Below are 20,492 nucleotides of genomic sequence, written 5' to 3'. Positions count from 1 at the left end.
ACATGACAAATATTAATTATTCCTACTTAATCCTATTAATAAAATATAAACATCTTTCATAAACTATGGTTTGACAATAGAAATATACACGTCTTACACGGTAATCACCGTGTTTCCAATATACACGGTGTCTACACCGAAATTCCCTATTTTAAATGTGTTCCATATACAAAACTAAATGAAGCAACTTTATTTTTTTCAAAAACGTTCAAATGTGTATGAATTCCTAAGGGAGCAAACTGCTGAGGTCATCGGTCCTTTCACTTACGTACTACTTAATCTAACTTATGATAAGAACAACGCACACACACACACACACACACACAGACACACACACACACACACCAATGCCCGAGGGAGGACTCGAATCTCCGGCGGGAGGGGCCGCGCAGTCCGTGACATGACGCCTCAAACCGCGCGGCCAATCCGCGCGGCTTTTTTTCTCAAAAATAAGTTGTATGTGAAGATACGTTTTGAAAAAAAAAAAAATACTTGCACTTCCACATGAGCCCCCGCGGTGACACGAAGAATGTCGAATATGTTTTCCATTTCCATCCATGTCGGAAGGAATGGTGTCAATGACTTCCTCATCTGAGTACGAAGGTCTTTAGTGTCCCGCACGGCATTGGTGAACACTCTGTCCTTCACGTAGCCCCGTAGAAAAAATCCAACTGTGTGATGTCAGGAGGACGTGGAGTCCAATTCATGGATGCTCTTCGCCTAGTCCAGCGTCCAGGAAATGTTGCATTCAGAGCTGTCCGAACATCCAGCGACCAGTGAGGTGGAGCACCATCTTGCTGAAACCAAAGGCTTGGTTGCAAGTCTCCAGTCTGGGAAGAGACAAAGATCTTCAGCACGTCTAGGTACGCCGTTCCTGTGACAGTTGTTTTGGCAAAGAAGAACGGTGCAATTACCTTGTCACACATGAGGCCATACCGAAGGTTCACATTTCGGGCTATCTCGTACCTTTACCCTTACACTGTGTGGATTCTGCGACCTCCAAATTCGAACATCATGCTCGTTCACAGTTCCAGAGACAAGAATGTCGCCTCGTCAGAAAAAATTACGCTTCACAGGAATGCAGGATTCCGGTCAATTCGTTTGAGCATTTCACATGCAAATTCGTATCGTCGCTGCTTATCATCACGCTTTATAGCCTGCAGTATCTGCACCTTCTATGAATACAGACGCAACAGCTTTCTGAGGACTTTACGAACAGTTGCACGAGGCAACTCAAGTTCTCATGGAGCTTGACTAACTGATTTTCATTGACTTCATTGGAATGTTTGGCGGATATTCTCAACTTGTTCTTCAGAGCTGACCCCCTCCATGCCTCTTTGCAGTGCTATCAGTTTCCAGAAACCGACTGTGCCATACTTTTATAGTCTTGGCGTCTGATGCTGCTTGCCTGTAAACACCACGAAACTGCCTTTGCACCGTAATGTTTGATTTTAACTCTCCGTACCAAAGCACTGTTTGTGCCTCCTCCTGAACTGACGCTATTTAGCCGGCCGCTGTGGCCGTGGGGTTCTAGGCGCTTCAGTCTGGAACCGCGTGACCGCTACGGTCGCAGGTTCGAATCCTGCCTCGGGCATGGATGTGTGTGATGTCTTTAGGTTAGTTAGGTTTAAGTAGTTCTCAGTTCTAGGGGACTGATGACCATAGATGTTAAGTCCCATAGTGCTCAGAGCCATTTTTTGACGCTATTTCCGCTTCTGCCAACAACAATTCAACAACGAAAGTGCACCAGATGTTGCAAAATTCCTTCTGCACCCAACGGAAAAGTCAGACCTGAAACGAAGAAAGGTTTACCGGTTTTTTAAATTGCCTTACACAATACGAAATTTCGGTGTAGACACCCTGTATTTTCATCGCGTCTTGTAACGTCAAAAGCCTCCCGTAGATTGATCAATACTAAATACTAGAATTGGTGAATACTATAATCTCAAAAGGAAGTACTTTTCCGTGCGCTAGTGAAGAGCACCACAGGATTCGATACTCCCTTACAGTGACGAAACTGTTGCAGCAAGTTGCAGCAAATACTCCAGGAATGCGTGTCGTAGGGGTAGACCGGCTACAACATCAGGTACTTGAAGTGTACCTGAAATCGGTCGACGCTGTCCAACTTTGGACTAAGAGAATGACACTCCAACTAGATACATAAAATCTATACCAAAACAGGTCCACATATATGACGTGCGAAAACATGGAAAGAAATAACAACGCCAGACAGGCCATACATCCGCATCTACATGGATACTCTGCAAATCACACTTAAGTGCGTGGCAGAGGGTTCATCGAGCCACCTTCACAATAATTCACTATTATTCCACTCTCGAACGGAGTGCGGAAAAAACTAACACCTATATTTTTCGGTGGCAGCTCTGATTTCCCTTGTTTTATTATGTAGCTAGGCGTTAACAAAATATTTTTTCATCCGGAGGGGAAAGTTGGTGATTGAAATTTCGTGAGAAGATTCCGCCGCAACGAAAAACGCCTTTGTGTTAATAAAGTCCGCTCAAACTCCTTTATCACGCTCGTGACACTCTCTCCCCTATTTCGCGATAGTACAAAACGTGCTGCTGTTCTTTGAACTTTCTCGATGTACTCCGTTAATCGTATCGGATAAGCATCCCACTCCGCACAGCAGTAGTCCAAAAGAGGACGGACAAGCGTAGTGTAGGCAACCTCTGTAAGACATCTGTTGCATCTTCTAAATGTTATGCCAATAAAAACACTGTCGTTGGTTTGCCTTCCACACAACGTTTTCTATGAGTTGTTTCCAATTTAAGTTGTTCATAATTGTAATTCCTAGGTATTTAGTAGAATTTACGACCTTTAGATTTGGCTGATTTATCGTGTAAGCAAAGTTTAACGGATTCCTTTTAAAAGTCGTGTGGATGACTTCACACTTTTCATTATTTAGGGTCAATCGCCAGTTTTCCCACAATACAGATTCCTAAATAGTTTTGCAATTTCTTTTGATCTTGTGATGAGTTTTCTAGTCAATATACGACAGAATCACCTGCAAACAAACTAAGAAAGCTGCTCAGATTGTCTCCTAAATCGTTTATATAGATAAGGGACAGCAAGGGCAATGTAACACTATCTTGGGGAACGCCAGAAATCACGTACTTCTGTTTTATTCGATGACTTTTCGTCAGTTACCACTAAATGTGACCTCTCGGACAGGAAATCACGAATCCAGTCACATAACTGAGACGATATTTCATAATCACCCAATTTGGCTACAAGCCGCTTGTGTGGTACAGTGTCAAACGCTTTCTGGAAATCTAGAAATACGGAACCAATTTCAAATTGCTTGTCAGTAGCACTCAGCACTTCGCGTGAGGAAAGAGCTATTTACGTTTCACAAGAACGATCTTTCTGAATACGTGTTGACTATGTGTCAATGCACCGTCCTCTTCGACGCAATTGATAATGCTCGAGCACAATATATGTTCCAAAATCATGCTGCATATCGACGTTAATGATATGGGCCTATAATTTAGTGGATTACTGCTACTACCTCTTTGAATATTGTGTTACCTGTGCAACTTTCGGCGGGCCGCTGTGGCCGAGCGGTTCTAGGCGCTTCAGTCCGGCACCGCGCTGCTGCTATGGTCGCAGGTTCGAATCCTGCCTCGGCATGGATGTGTGATGTCCTTAGGTTAGTTAGGTTTAAGTAGTTCTAAGTCTACTGGAGTGATGACCTTAGATGTTAAGTCCAATAGTGCTTAGAGCCATTTGAACCATTTTTTTGTGCAACTTTCCAGTCTTTGGGCACGAAGAATTCAATTGGGTACGAATTATGCTCTAATGTCTACACAGTAACAACACATTCAGAAACCTCACCGCTGCCAGAGATGAGATTCGATACTACAACCTCCACTTCACGAGGTCGCGACGATAACCCGAGAGTTGGGACAGAAGCTACTCCTTCCACTCTAATAGCTTGTTATTGAATTCCATAGCTGTCTGTTACTTGTAGCTCCGTGCTCTTGAAGATAAGTGCTAAGTACTCCTGTTTATCGCTTCACAGACACTAATTAACGTAGAAGCACTGCACCGTCATTGTGAACGATCTCTGTGTATCCGTGCAGCGTTGTTATTGAACACCGAAACGATTTTAGGAAATAACCGCTCTGAGTACCCCCACTATCTCTCCGATTAACGTCGCCTGACATGTCCGACAAATCGCCCGCCTCGGCCGTGGCGTGCTGTGGAAGTGGTGGTGGTCGTGCCGGCCGGAGCAGGACCCAGTAGCGGTGATGGAGCACCCGTGAGGCGGTGCGGTTCGCCTGTCGCACGGATGGATGGGCCCGGCGCAGATAGCAGCCGTATGTGGCGCCGGCGCGGCCAGGGGCGCTCGTATTCGGAGGCTCTCTCTCTGTGCGCCGGTCACGACCCACGGCGCCAGTCGCTTCGCTGATCGCCTTGTAACTTAATCAGTTGAGCGCCGTCAACCTGCGGGTTTTAGCAGTATCCGCAAAGGAAATCCAGCGCTTTATTGCCTGTTTCCACGTGCAGGGTACACCATAACTAATACGCGTCAAAAACATATCGGTGAAAGGACACGGTCCAGTCACATTATAACGAGGGTCACTCCAAAAGAAATGTACACTATATATTTTTTTAAATCCATCTTTTATTCTACATGTTTGAAAGTTTTACAGTGTGTAGATACATCCTTTAGGAACAATATTTTCATTTCTCCACATAATTTTCATCCCTCTCAACTGCCTTACGCCATCTTGGAACCAGCGCCTGTATACCCGCACGGTAAAATTCTGGACCAACCTGTTGGAGCCACTGTTTTGCAGCGTGCACAAGGAAGTCATCATCTTCAAATCTTGTTCCACGAAGAGAGTCTTTCAGTTTCCCAAAGAGATGATAGTCACATGGAGCCAGGTCAGGACTGTAAGGCGGGTGTTTCAGTGTTGTCCATCCGAGTTTTGTGATCGCTTCCACGGTTTTTTGACTGACATGTGGCCGTGCATTGTCGTGCAACAGCAAAACATCCTGCTTTTACCGATGTGGTCGAACACGACTCAGTCGAGCTTGAAGTTTCTTCACATTTGCATCAGAATTTATGGTGGTTCCACTTGGCATGATGTCCACAAGCAAGAGTCCTCCGGGATCGAAAAACACCGTAACCATAACTTTTCCAGCAGGTGGTGTGGTTTTAATTTTTTTTCTTGGGTGAATTTGCATGATGCCACTCCATTGATTGCCTCTTCGTCTCTGGTGAAAAATGATGGAGCCACGTTTCATCACCTGTCACAAGTCTTCCAAGAAATTCATCTCCACCATTCTTGTACTGTTCCAAAAGTTCGCTGCATACCGTTTTTCTTGTTTCTTTGCGAGCCACTGTCAACATCCTGGGAACCCACCTGGCACAAACCTTTTTTAACGCCAACACTTTCAGTATTCTGCAGACACTCCCTTCCCCTATCCCAACGTAGCGTGACAATTCGTTCACTGTGATGCGTCTGTCAGTAGTCACCTCTTTGCACATTGTCTGGAGTGTGTGCTGTACGAGGCCTGCCGCCGCGAGTACAGTCCTCAATATTGCCGTGCCCGCTTTCATCACGTAACCTGCTTGCCCGCCGACTAACTGTACTGCGATCGACAGCAGCACCTCCATACACCTTTTTCAACCTCTTGTGGATGTTTCCCACTGTCTCGTTTTCACAGCACAGGAATTTTTAATGACAGCACGTTACTTCTGACGAAAGTCAAGTGTAGCAGCCATCTTGAAGACGTGCTGTGACGGCGTCACTCACGGGAACAGGTTGAAAACAAGCGGGAAGGATGTATCTACACACTGTAAAACTTTCACACATGCAGAATGAAAACTGTACTTTTACAAAAATAGTGTGCATTTGTTTTGGAGTGACCCTCGTATAACAACCGCATCTTTTTTTTTTTAATTCTTTATTCAATTACTGTATTTATACATGTTAACCCATTACCTAAATACATTAGTGGATTCTAATTTCATACTTTACATTTTTGCAGCTGTTATTGGTACACTACAGGTAAGTAGTTATAATTACTCTACCGCTGCAGGGATATCTAGTCTTCTAGTTTTTAATTTCTACCTATGTCCAAGTATTGGTTATTTTATATCTTTCTCTGAAACCTGTTATTAAGGTACATCTAATTTATCCTACTAGCCTATGCTATCTGCAGCGTTACAGGTGTGCCAGTGATCTATAAACCTAGTTGTTGTTGGCCTGGCTGACAGAGCTGATCCCAGTGGGCCTGCCCTGGCACTGGTCTGGCCGATGACTTTGTTTCGCTGCAGTGCTCTGCTGAGAAGTTTTATCCTATCTTTCTACATTCTAACCTAATTCTTATATCTAACGTCTCAATTGGTGCGTGTCTTGATCGGTAGATAATGCACGCCCTCCCCCCTAATTCAAGGCAAGGTGGATCCCAGCCGTGAAGCGGCTGGCCAAGTCCAGGCCCCGGTGGAACAGGGAGGGTTCACGGAGTCTAAGGCGCTGTGATTGTTACTGGTTGTTCCTCAGAAATTCCCTAAGGACCTTTTTTGACATCTCATCTGAAAGCTTATTTAGGACATTGAATGTGTCCTCTTGCCTTAGCAGGTTGTGCGTGTCGTTGTTTGGGAGCTGTTGTCTGAGCTGCTTTGCAACGTCATCGAAGAGGGGGCACTCATACAGCACATGTTCTGGAGTGCCCTGCGCAGCGCCACAGTCACATGTTGGTGTAGCCCGCTTCCCAAACCGACACAGGTATGTCGGGTAGGGCCCATGTCCAGTAAGAAAGTGCAGCAGTCCTCTCGTAGGTTTGAGGTATGTGGGCTTTAAGCGTTCCTCTATGTCTCTCAGCAGCTCATAGGTTCTGCGCCCCGTTTCCTCATTATTCCATTGATCCTGCCATAGTTCTAACCCACTCATTTTTTTTTTTTGCAAGCTTGTCCCCAACATAAACTCCCATTATTTCCATTATTTTTTCCCTCCTCTCCTTCTTCACGCAGTACCAGGCAGCCTGCTCCCTTATTTTGAAATCTGGTGGAAGATCACCATTAGCACTAGAAGCGTCCCCTCCCCCCCCCCCCCCCCAGGAGTTGTTCTGTATGCTCCTACTGAACGCAGGAGCATATTTCGCTGTACCCTTCTTACGGCCACGGCAGGCATGACGCTCATGAGCCTGTGTGCCCAGACCCTTGATCCGTATCCTACTATCGATGTTAGGATGCTGTTGTGGTGAAGCTTTATTAGGTTAGGTGGAAGATGGAAACGTTTGTGACCTATTGCGATAAGGCTGTTTTGCAACACCAGAGATCTTTGAGATACGGTGTCAATGTGTGGTGTAAAGTTCCACCTCCCATCGATGACTGCACCTAGATATCGGGCCTCACGGCGCCGAAGAACTGGTGAGCCCTTAATTCTTACTGTTGGATTTCTGACAAGTTGACCTTTAAGTAGCAAATATGTTGACTTACTAGGCGCGATTGTTATTTTTGCCTTGCGGCACCATGCTGTCAGAATAGTTATGGCTCTCTCCACTTACGGCTCTAAATCCTCGCGACTCCGGCCGCCAACCAGAAGGAGGAGGTCGTCAGCGTAGGCTATGGCCTTTAGCACATCGTCACTGCTCTTTAGGTCTTCCAGAAGTGGCTCCATATTGATGTCCCAAAAGAGAGGTCTCAGGACGGAGCCCTGAGGACATCCTTTGGTTACTTTCTCTCTGACTTTGCCGCTAGGGGCCGATAGTCAGACCTCCCTGTCTGCACAGTAACTCCTCAAACAACCACCGCATTTGATCGACTTCAAAGGGCAATAACCACTCACCGGTGGTAGGTGGTAGCACTAGCAGCGAAAGGTATATGAAGGATGATTGGGGGGGGGGGGGACGCGGAAAACAGTGTAGTCGTTGTCGTTATGCGGAAATGAAGTGATGTATCTGACGTCCAAAGGGATGTGATCATTGGCTGTCACGTCAAGGGTGGAAGGGTTCCCGAAACGGCTAAGTTTGTAAACTGTCGGAGTGCCGCCGTGCTTAAAGTATACCGTGCATGAGAAAATGGCGCGATCCAAAACCAGCGGGGAGGCAACTGTGGTGCAGCAAGGACCATGGGTGACAGGGGTGAGCGATGGCTGCGGAGGTGGGTACGGGCGAGTAGTCGTGCAACTCTTGAGCAACTGACCTCCAGGATGAACCAAGGGTCTACCAGCAGTGTCTCCTCAACGACCGTTCAGCGAACGTTGCTGCGTATGGGCCGCTGCAGCAGGCGACTGGTTCGTGCACACATGCGGCGACGAAGGCTCGATTTTGCACGCCGGTAGCGCAACTGGACGTCCACTGGGTGACCACAGGTGGCCTTTTTAAGATGAATCACGTTTTATGCTCCATTGGACAGGACCATTGGCGTGTACAGCACTGCAACAATCGTCGGAAGGTTGAGGCTTGAGTAGGAAGCGTTATAGTCTCCGAATGTTTTTGTGTCATTCCATTGGTGATTTCATCATTCTGGAACCCACAATGGATCAACCAAAGTACGCATCTATCCTTGCACGCCGTGTCCACCACTATATGCAGTTTGTTGTTGCTCCGCCGATGGTATCTACCAGCAGGACAATGCAACGTGCCATAGAGCTCTCTGTGCCCATGCGTGGTTCGAAGAACTCGAGCATGAGTTTATCGTACTCCCCTGTCACCAATCTTCCGGGATTTAAACCTCGGCCGGCCGAAGTGGTTCAAATGACTCTGAGCACTATGCGACTTAACTTCTGAGGTCATCAGTCGCCTAGAACTTAGAACTAATTAAACCTAACTATCCTAAGGACGGGAAGCAGTGGTTGGGAAGGGAGTCAGACAGGGTTGTAGCCTCTCCCCGATGTTATTCAATCTGTATATTGAGCAAGCAGTGAAGGAAACAAAAGAAAAATTCGGAGTAGGTATTAAAATCCATGGAGAAGAAATAAAAACTTTGAGGTTCGCCGATGACATTATAGTTCTGTCAGAGACAGCAAAGGACTTGGAAGAACAGTTGAACGGAATGGATAGCGTCTTGAAAGGTGGATATAAGATGAACATCAACAAAAGCAAAACGAGGATAATGGAATGTAGTCGAATTAAGTCGGGTGATGCTGAGGGAATTAGATTAGGAAATGAGACACTTAAAGTAGTAAAGGAGTTTTGCTATTTGGGGAGCAAAATAACTGATGATGGTCGAAGTAGAGAGGATATAAAATGTAGACTGGCAATGGCAAGGAAAGCGTTTCTGAAGAAGAGAAATTTGTTAACATCGAGCATAGATTTAAGTGTCAGCAAGTCGTTTCTGAAAGTATTTGTATGGAGTGTAGCCATGTATGGAAGTGAAACATGGACGATAAATAGTTTGGACAAGAAGAGAATAGAAGCTTTCGAAATGTGGTGCTACAGAAGAATACTGAAGATTAGATGGATAGATCACGTAACTAATGAGGAGGTGTTGAATAGGATTGGGGAGAAGACAAGTGGCACAACTTGACTAGAAGAAGGGATCGGTTAGTAGGACATGTCCTGGCGCATCAAGGGATCAGAAATTCAGCATTGGAGGGCAGCGTGGAGGGTAAAAATCGTAGAGGGGGACCAAGAGATGAATACCCTAAGTAGATTCAGAATGATGTAGGTTGCAGTAGGTATTGGGAGATGAAGGAGCTTGCACAGGATAGATTAGCATGGAGAGCTGCATCAAACCAGTCTCAGGACTGAAAACAACAACAACAACCTAAGGACATCACACACATCCATGCCCGAGACAGGATTCGAACCTGCGACCGTAGCGGCCGCTCGGCTCCAGACTGTAGCGCCTAGAACCGCACGGCCACTATGTCCTTAGGTTATGTTACGTTTAAGTAGTTCGAAGTTCTAGGGGACTAATGACCTCAGAAGTTAAGTCCCATAGTGCTCGGAGCCATTTGAACCGATTTCCAATTTAACCAAGGCTTCGGTTCCACAACTTTGTTAAGACCTCGTCTGCCGTCTTATCCATCAGAGGTGGAAAGCGGCGAGAGAATGGGCGTTTCGTAGAATAACATTGCGGGCATCGAAAAACCAACGAGCAACAAATGAACGTCAAAGGGCGTATTGTAGCGGGCGCCAAGGATCGAACTCAACTCTAAGCGGCGGTGCGACACCAAGGTAGGGACTACTCGCGTAAACACAGCTCGCGCCACCTGAAGAAGACGACAGATTCGGTTGTCGAAAGGCCATGTAGAAAAATGGAATTATTACCTCAGCTGAACACACGATGAAACATAATCAATTGTTCTGCTTTATCGCCATGGCTTGTGAGCTCTTTGAGGGATCCTGCTAGTCAAGAAGTGAGAGTGCTCGTTACAGCAACGAGTGCTGGTAGAGGAAGCCATTACCGAGTCCCTTTATCACTGCACTTCTCTTAGTACAACGCAACAAGAATTCGCCGCTAATCCACGGAGCACAGATGATGCCACTTTTTCAATGCTCTCGACAATTATGTCCCCTATTGTAAATGATTGCTCACCTACTGACCCATGTCTGACGTCAAATGACATCGTTTGCTGAGTTGTGACCTTGGAGTTCAGTTGCACGGACGGAAAGGGTTTTCTTTAGGTGCACTCAGGGAACCTTCCCGTTTCGAATGTGAGTTTTTGTTTCGTATCTGTAGCTGACTGCGACATGGTAATGTGGACTCTAGAACCACGCCTGCGTTGTTCCAGACGATGAGAGAGAAGGGTGCCAGCGGAATCGCAGTTTGAGATTAACGTCCACAATAGACGGACGGATCACCTGGAGCAGTGTCACATGCCGTCACTCAGCTAGAGACTGCGGAGATATTTAGGATTAAATCCAATGCATTGACACGTAGCCTGATGGTCAGAAAGATTACACCACCAATATAATTTCGTAGGCTTTCACGACAAGTGTCACTTTGACTGAAATCATTGTGGGTGTTGGGCCACGTCATCATGAAAAACTAAAACTACTAAAATGATGACGTTTCGACCGACTTCGCAGCTGCCTCTTCAGGGCGATTAAGTACAGTTGATTGCCGTGAAAACAATCTTTGCAAATTCTGCGAAAGGTCAGCATTTTAATTTTTTTAGTGTTTCATAATGACTCGAGCTAATACCCAAAATGATTTTATTCAAATTACGAAACCAGTTGTCTTTTTCCAAGCAAGCTGTGACCACTAAATTCTCTTCCACTACCAGGATTGAAACTGTCTACCTCTGAGTCGAGTGCTACCACACTAGGGCGTTCCACCATCTCGATCGCTGGTGTAAAAGCTTGGATCAATGCTAGCAAACAGACAAGATGCTACGTACAAATATAACGCTTGTCTGAGTGAATACCGCTTGGTGCAAAATGTGTTGCTGCCAACCTCCCGGCTAAACCGACGAATTTTTGTCACCAATCTCGTTCGACTGTCCTGGAATTTTATTGATAGTTAATATCACTAATGGCGGTATGCAATCTTTCTAATGAATCTTTCATATTGCTCTAGCTAAGACATAAGGATACAATACGTCAGTCTGATATCGTAACTAGTATGAAATACCTCAGAGTTTGTATGATACATTGGAAAAGAAGGTTATATTTCTCCTTCTCTCAAATTATATTACTGCCTTAAGTTTCGTAAATTTATTTCTGGCTGCAGCAATCAAATGAAGCGCCGCTTAGAGAGAGAGTGCGACAGCGGTAGTAACTAATCCCAAAGAACGTTTCTTTAAATTCGTTATCTGCTCTACTGGTCGTCGCGCGTCCGCAAAAAGATATTACCCGATAGCCCGTGAAATATAATCTCGTGAGGGAACTGCCAGACAATCAGGGCCCTAATCGCCGAGCTCTTCCAGGAAATTGTTCAGATGTCGTGACGGCGGGCAGTCACGTTTGCATAAAACTCCAATAAAGTTTATCTTTGTGAATTCACGAGTTCATGCGGAATAAGAAACAGACTGGCGGCATAAACAAGCTATCACACTGATTGTTACTTCTGCAAACAACTGCTGCGGAGGCGGAATGGAGCAACTTTCTGTTTTGACGCAACCGCCGAGTGCGAGTAACAATTCTTTATGTTGCCGGAGATACGTATCATTGTTCGGAAAGAACATGGACACGGGTATCATTAGTATACCGCCACTGTGTCATGTTCTGGCATAGAGGTTGCGTGAGGCGGATTGGGGGGGGGGGGGGCGGAGAGGGAGAGGAGAAGTCTTAAATGCTTGTATAAAACACAGGCAAAGTCAATTTAAAAATGTGGACCATGTATACAGTATGTTCTAAATTTTGACATTTCGAATGGCGTTTGCTTGTGTCTTGATATTTAGAAGATGAGATAGGAAGGGTGCTCCCATTCGGACGTGTACATTGTCAGAGCTCTGTACTTTTTCTTGTTCTGCCTAGCTTAGACCCATGGTCAATAGAGTTAGTTTGTTTATCAACATACGATACTTAATTCGATCCGATGCGTCTTCTGGGCGTGGCTGTGCTGCTTTAGTGAGGTTATCTGTCCACAGTTTCTTTGGTCCTCCTCGTTTCTTTGTCCGTCAACAATGAGCTGATTTGTAGACTTCAGACTACCATGCGCCGTGCTGTTCTTTGTACGTTCCAGTACCATCGAAAGTGATTGGCTAAATGGAGGTCTGCTATCTGATGGTGCTGTACCTTACGCAGTCTGTCAAAATCAGTCATGTTATGCGCTACGGCACGACAGAGATGGATTTCTCAGTGGTATTTTGCAGTGGTAGATTATTCCACAGTCAATTTGGAGTAGGATGTTTCTGTTACGTAGAACTCCTCTGTATTTTCGCCGTTGCATCCCTGTTGCACTTACTCTGTATCATAGGTCATCATTTGCGCCAGCATCGGGGTACTGCAGAGTTTGCGTTTAATTTCTCTTTATTTCTCTCGTGCGACGGTGTGCGTGAGAAGAATAGACGGCTGAGATGACAAAGAAGATTCCTTTTTTCAGCCGGTTTCACAGAATCTAGGTCCTTATAAATACACGCCTTGTATAAATCCTGTGGCTACTTTTTTGACGCTTTTTCGCAGAGCAAATTGTTGGTTATTAAGCCCCGCTTTCAAGGAAATCTTAGATTTTGTAGGAGAGAGAACCAGTGACTATCATCTCTATAATCCCCAACCTTTGTGAGAACGCCTTGACTTATTTAGTCATGTATCTCATGCAGTCTGTTCTTATTCCAGCTCTGGTAATAGGAGTATGGGATGTGACCCATCAGAAAGTAGATCAAATCCTGATTATGTTGATGTAATTCACTTTCAGCGCCTGCTTGATATTGCGTTGACTATTTATCAACGTTTCAGAATAGTGTGTGAAATAATTGGTAGCTTATACGAAATATCTCTGTATGCGCGGCCTTTCGGGCCTCCATAACTGCTGAACCACAACTGAAAAGTAGCGGTTTTTCGAGTGATTTTATCTATACTGAAGAGTCAGTTGTGGATATTTCTGGAAAGTATATACGAGAGCTATTCGGAAATTAAGTTCCGATCAGTCGCGAAATGAAAACCAATGTGCAAAGTAAAAATATCTAATTTGCGATAGTATGCTACACCTTACAGCTACTTCACTACATAGTCCGACTTAGACATTTGTCGTAGCGTTGTATCAATTTTGCAATACCTTCGTCATAGAAGGCAGCCTCCTGCGCTTTCCGCCAATTCTCTGTGCTCGTCTATAGCTCGTTGTCTGTGCTAAAATGTTGCCTTCATAGTAGTCGGTTCATGTTAGCAGAGATGAAACTCACGACGAGAGAGCTACGGGCTGTGTTGTAGGTGATCAAACACTTCCCATCGAAACCGCTGCAGGAGCATCTTCATTGCCCCTGCAGAGTACGGTCGAGGACCATCATGAAGAACGAAACGCATGACAGTTATGTTATGCGGGTTGCACGTTATCAGGCGAAATCTCTCACCAGGCTCTCAAACTTGGCGAGTGACATTATTTTCTAGGCATCTGTACGTACTCATTGTGCGCTCAGGATTGAAAAGAGCAACGTGCCGTGATCGACGAGCATCCTAGGGACACTACCCAGCACAACTGTGCTTCGCTGGATTTTCAGAGTGGTTTCCATTTCGCAACTGATCGGAACTTGCTTTCCAAATAGCCCTCTTAGTTAACTGCACAGATGTAGTTATTGTAAAGGAGTCATACATTTTCCAGTCATAAACATTAAGAACCATGTTTCTAAGACTAGAAATTTCTCAGCCATGCTTTGTGCGCCATTTTGAAGTTACTGCATGGAAACGGCACCCGTTGATACACGGCGACGTCCCGGGCCGCGCGTCATGCAGAATTGACACTGGTGGTGTTCTCCAGTTTCCTTGCTTGTCTCGAGAAACGCTGGATGCAAATGAGCCCTCACTCGCTCTACGCGGAATGTCTCCCTTCAGGGTCGTGCTGTGGCATCACGCTAAGAACCGTTGGGTTTTACGGCGGTCGGCCGCGTGATTTGCGATCTCAGAGTGCGTTCTCTGGCTCCTCGCTTCCTCCTTGTGCTTCGTGCTGTTCGGTTGCGCTGAAAGGTAAACCTCTAGTTACGTAAGTGACGCCAGACTACGCAAACATTTCTCTCTAAAGATACGAAACTGATGATGTAAATGGTTTTTGAGGTTTTTATAACGCTCTATTCTCCACATTCTCTAAAAAGAGTTGTCTTATCTAATCTCCATAGTAGGGTAGGTAATCTCTGTAAATTGCTTTAAATGCACACTATAGAAGAATCGAAATCAGAATGTTGCAACAAAGACTGAGAAACTTGCTGAAACTCAACGTGCCCCTCCTCTCTTTCCTCAAACATGTAATTTTTGTTATTAAATGACATCTTCGTTCCTTTTGTCGGTATATGTGCTAGTACGGACGAATTATGCACCATGTCAATGTCCTTCTTCTTCTTCTTCTTCATCTCGTGTCACAGTTTAATTTCAATACATTTTTCTATCTTTTCTAGGGTTAATTTTAGCGTACGGTGTCTTCTGCTTTCGTGATGTAATAACATGATTGAACTTTGTGGTTGGATGCCCCTTCCTGTTACCAAAATCGTCAGTTAATCTAACTGAGGGAAGTGTTCTGTGCCCTCTGTCGGTAAATCGTGTCATCTTTCTTCTGTATGTTAGCGTACTGTGTATCGTATTTTCCCAGGCCGAGGCTGGGGACCAGCCCAGCGTTTGCCTAAGCGAGCGTGGAAAACCGCCGTAAGACAGAATGGACGATGCACTCGGCTCTCTATTGCCCAAGTCAGCGCTCTGCGCGCTAAGCTATACCGTCAGTTCACCTAATGACCTGCACCAATTACGCAGTTTGTCTTCCTGATTATCACTTTCCGATATGTGACATAATAAATTTTTTTACAGTTATTTGTCTGTACTGGCTCTCCAGCACTAAGCTAAATAAGTCGACATTTTTACATTATATTTAAAAGAACTTATACAAAAAAGGCGCACACGTTTTTATCGTTAATTCTTAAAGTAGCTGATTTGTACTGGTGACATTGCCTCATAACCTATCGGCAGACGACAGCTCCGGCAATGTGGGTTCTTCTGGACGAGTTCATTCTGTAAGCTAGGGTTAGTCAATTACTATCCGCAATTTAGTTATATTTTTGTTTATTTTGGTAGTACTGTCGTTTTACGCTGATGACGCATGCCTTGTTTATTTGTTGTTCTATCTTTGCAATTTTCAAGTACTATTTTAGTTTCGTTATCACTGCCGTGCTGTTAATCATGGCTGCTCCGCTGTCTATTTGCATCAAAGAAGAGCAACGCTCAGTGATCCGTTTTTTGCGGTCGGAAGGCGTATCACGGGCCGAAATTCATCGAAGACTTTCGGTACAGTACGGGAACAGCATTTTACCGCAACGGAGTGTCTACGAATGGATTGAAAAACTCCGAAATGGTCGCACAAGTGTTACGCACGATGAGGGAGCCGGACGACCGTTTACCGCCACAAATGAAGAAACCATTGAGCGTTCACGTGAAATGATTCTCGTAGACAGACGATTAACTATTTACGAAATGGCACATCGTCTGCAAATTAGTCACGGTTCTGCCTACGAAATCATACACAACGGACTTAGGTTTTATAAAGCTGGTGTAAGATGGGTCCCAAAACAACTCACACAGTTGCATAAGCAAACGTGCTTGGACATCTGCAATAAACATGTGGATCGCTGTGGTAACGAAGGGGACAACTTCTTAGACAGGATCATTACTGGTGACGAAACATGGATCCGTCATTACGACCCGAAGAGTAAACGGCAGAGTATGGCATGGAAACATCCAAATTCGCCGTGCAAGAAAAAGTTCAAGACCCAGCCGTCGGCAGGAAAACTGATGCTTACGGTTTTTTGGGACACGCAAGGTCCATTACAAGAACACTATGTAGAAAGGGGCACAACAATAAACAGTGTACGTTACAGTGAGATGCTTACTGCCAGGCTAAAGCCTGCAATTCGAAGCAAATGCCGAGGATTGCTGTCAGAAGGTGTTGTGTTGTTGCACGACAATGCCCGTCCGCATACTGCTGCCCACACTGCTGAAACGCTCCAGAAACTCAAATTTGAAGTACTGAATCATCCTCCATATAGTCCCGATTTTGCCCCTTCTATCACTTGTTTGGTCCACTTAAGGGGCATTAAGGGGCCGTCGATTTACCTTGGACGAAGCAGTGAAAGAAGCGGTACATTCCTGGCTCGCAGCTCAACCGAGAACCTTGTTTTATGAGGGCATCAGGAAGCTTGTGCAACGATGGACCAACTGCGTTGAAACGCAAGGAGACTATGTCGATAAATGATGTTCTTGTATGTATCCTATTTGATAGCAATAAAAATTTTGTAACTACTTTGCGGATAATAATTGACTTACCTTCGTATTACTAATTTGTCCATTAAAGCTACATACTGAAACTACCCTTCCACCTAATATCACAAAAATCTAATAAGGATGACTAACAGTAATAAAAAGCCAGAGAGATGGTTTGAAAAGAAGAATAAGAAGCAGAAAGAAACAGTGCGATTTATCATTGTTAGAAAGAGATGTAAGCGACAAATAAAGTTAAGTAATCTCAGTGCCTAGGCAATTCAGGTCCGGTTTCCTTTTCTAACTGGATTCAGGAGCCTCTGTGAGCGTAAAGCAAGTCGACAGTGAACTTTGGTGTTTCTCTTTCACCAGATGCATGGCATGTGCAGTACGGCAGATTCAGTCCTCCTTTCAGAATTGATTTCGGATGCGAGTGTAGCTGGACTTTGGAAACAAAGACAAGCTGATGGTTCACTGAGACCTATTTCCATTCGTTTCTGTGGTACTGTGGAGCTATTGCCCTCCTTCAAGACACGTCACATCCTTCACGTCTTTCTGTCCTGTGCTGGCCTTTAACGGTCCGCTCGTCCAGGTTTGGCTGGTTGTCAGAAGAATGGAGCTGATTGATTCAAGAAGCTGAAATAAAGCTCATTACGCAGTGCCTTGTGGATACTGTTGCCCTGAAACTCTTGTGTCCCTAGCTGAAAATGTTCCTATAGCACTTTTCCGTTTGCTGGATAGAGCGCAAGAGTAGCGGTTGGTTGAGTCTGACCCATTTGGAGGTCTCTCCGTGACATTCGGGCAGAAGCAGAAGGAGGCCTTCCAGTAGCTGAACAGTCCATCCAATCTCTTCTGTCACATAATACGCTCTCTGACGGAGATGCGGTTGTCTTCACGAGACCCAACTATTTCATTTATTTTATGTGGGCTGTTTTCCTTCATCCATTATACATGATGACCCAGGAGGAATGTTCAGTATTCAGGGATAAGACAGTAACGATCACTTACAGCAAAGAAGTCTAGTAATATGGGCCCTGAAACCCATACCTTAAGAGCTGTAGGCATTTCTTCATTCTAGATAGTGTAAAACACATCCTAATGAATAAGTGTTCATAACTCTTAAGATATACGATTTCGTGCCGATGTTTACTAGAAAATTTTCTTCTTCTTGTTTAGGTTCATAATACCTCCTCCCAAAGCACTTACATTAGAAGATATTTGTTTCATAGAACTTAAGATCAATACCTGCTCATTGCTCTTCAGCTGTGCATTTTAGAACTCAGTTTACTAGGTGTTTTTGCTTCGATTGATCGTTCCTGTCGTATCTCTGAAAATCGACCATTCCTCCTGTGGCGCCTACGCGACCCCTCTTTCTCTGATACACAGATCAACAGATAGGCACGCAAACACTACTCGTAATGCGTCATTTGAGCTGTGCGAAATGCACCCGAACAACGCAGTAGAACTCTACGCTTCACCTGCACCGCGTAATGTTGCTATGTCGCTAGCCTCAGTCAATGTTCCCATACGCTCGCACGACAACTCGTTGTTTCTGGACTTCCAGTTGTCGTCCGATCATGCTGGGCTTGTTACTGCCAAGGAAGGTACGCAGTCCAGTTAATTTTGGCCCGCTGCATATTATTTTGTTCACTGTACGTGAAAACGGTTGTGAATGGCAGGTTACGCTTGGGGCCTGAAGATACACCATATAGTGTCGAAACTGGTAGCATATGTTAAAAAGAGTAAACGACGTTGGATTCTAATATAGCCGCTGGTTTTGTTATGGTTATTCAAGGATAACTCTCTGTGGCCGCTTGCATCGCCTCAGGATAGAGACGAAAAATTTTTAGAGGCAGACTGAATATTCGTTGTGCAATATTAATCATTTTGTACATGGTTTTCAAACATTTAGAGCATGCTACACTACTGGCCATTAAAATTGCTACACCAAGGAGAAATGCAGATGATAAACGGGTATTCATTCGACAAATATATTACAGTGGAACTGGCATGTGATTACATTTTCACGCAATTTGGGTGCATAGCTCCTGAGAAATCAGTACCCAGAACAAATACCTCTGGCCGTAACCAGTGGCACCCCGTACCATCACGCCGAGTGATACGCCACTATGGCGACGACGAATACACGCTTCCAATGTGCGTTCACCGCGATGACGCCAAACACAGATGCGACCATCATGATGTTGTAAACAGATCCTGGATTCATCCGAAAAAAATTACGTTTTGCCATTCGTGCACCCAGGTTCGTCGTTGAGTACACCATCGCAGGCGCTCCTGTCTGTGATGCAGCGTCAAGGGTAACCGCAGCCTTGGTCTCCGAGCTGATAGTCCATGCTGCTGCAAACGTCGTCGAACTGTTCGTGCAGATGGTTGTTGTCTTGCAAACGTCCCCATCTGTTGACTTAGGGATCGAGACGTGGCTGCACGATCCGTTACAGCCATGCGGATAAGATGCCTGTGGTATCGACTGCTAGTGATACGTGGCCGTTGGGATCCAGCACGGAGTTCCGTATTACCCTCCTGAACCCACCGATTCCATATTCTCCTAACAGTCATTGGATCTCGACCAACGCGAGCAGCAATGTCGCGATATGACAAACCGCAATCGCACTAGGCTACAATCCGACCTTTATCAAAGTCGGAAACGTGATGGTACGCATTTCTCCTCCTTACACGAGACATCACAACAACATTTCACCAGGCAACGCCGGTCAACTGCTGTTTGTGTATGAGAAATCGGTTGGAAACTTTCCTCATGTCAGCACGTTGTAGGTGTCGCCACCGGCGCCAACCTTGTGTGAATGCTCTGAAAAGCTAATCATTTGCATATCACAGCATCTACTTCCTGTCGGTTAAATTTGGCGTCTGTAGCACGTCATCTTCGTGTTGTAGCAATTTTAATGGCCAGTAGTGTACATTGTAGGTATCAAAATATGATTTTCCATCCAAGCGCACACTTACAGGTGGAACTTCTGCATATGGGCACACCATTAATTCTAATTACAATATTTTGGCTGTAGCCTCCACCTTTTATGCGTATATGGGTTGATTTCTGAGATGTGGTGCAAAGTTTATTTACCCTTTGCACCATTCCTGAACTGAACCGAACAGGGAGTGGCACAGACAGCCCTAGACGTGGCACACTTTCCACCAGCTGGAGGGATATTCCTCGCCTCGAGCAGACCCGGACCCGTGTCGCGCCCGCCAGTGAGTGATGACGGTATGCAGTGGTGTTGTCCCGCACGCGACCCGCCGGCGCCTCCGTCGTGGATGCCTTACAGGCCGACGGATGCCTTACAGGTCCGTGAGGCGGAAGAAAGCGGCGCCTCAGTATGCGGGGCACGCGACGCGACGACGTCGTGGATTGAGCCGTCTCGCCTCGGTCCGGCTGTCTCCACGGAGACGCGCCGCGCCGGCCCGCGGGGGTCCTAACCCGCGCGCCGCGAGCTTCGAATGCCGGCGCTGAGTGGCCGACTGTGTCACGGCTCTCTGGCCGTGAAAGCGCACCGCCCCGATCTGACGGGACATCTCGAGGCACCGCCTGGTCACGCCGAGTGGTGACCAGCCGAATTCCTCCAGTGCCTGCGGTGACCTGTATACCACGGCCAAAAGTAGGAGGGGGGGGCTATCGTCACAAAACATTCCTCACAGAAATG

At 45.6% G+C, this 20,492-nt stretch overlaps 1 protein-coding gene across 1 annotated transcript in view; it reads left to right on the top strand.

Moving 5' to 3' along the window:
- Positions 1-20,268, top strand: part of LOC126481742 (mushroom body large-type Kenyon cell-specific protein 1-like) — a 234,457-nt gene extending 214,189 nt beyond the window's left edge. The window contains exon 3 of the mRNA XM_050105697.1: positions 19,991-20,268. Coding sequence (XP_049961654.1) covers positions 19,991-20,268 — 278 coding nt within the window. The remainder of the gene's footprint in view (positions 1-19,990) is intronic.
- The last annotated feature ends 224 nt before the right edge of the window (positions 20,269-20,492 follow it).

The sequence above is a fragment of the Schistocerca serialis genome, chromosome 5 (genome assembly GCF_023864345.2).
Source record: "Schistocerca serialis cubense isolate TAMUIC-IGC-003099 chromosome 5, iqSchSeri2.2, whole genome shotgun sequence".
NCBI classification, from domain to species: domain Eukaryota; kingdom Metazoa; phylum Arthropoda; class Insecta; order Orthoptera; family Acrididae; genus Schistocerca; species Schistocerca serialis.
The sequence above is the reverse complement of the archived record's forward strand: the minus strand, read 5'-3'. Positions and strand labels throughout refer to the sequence as shown.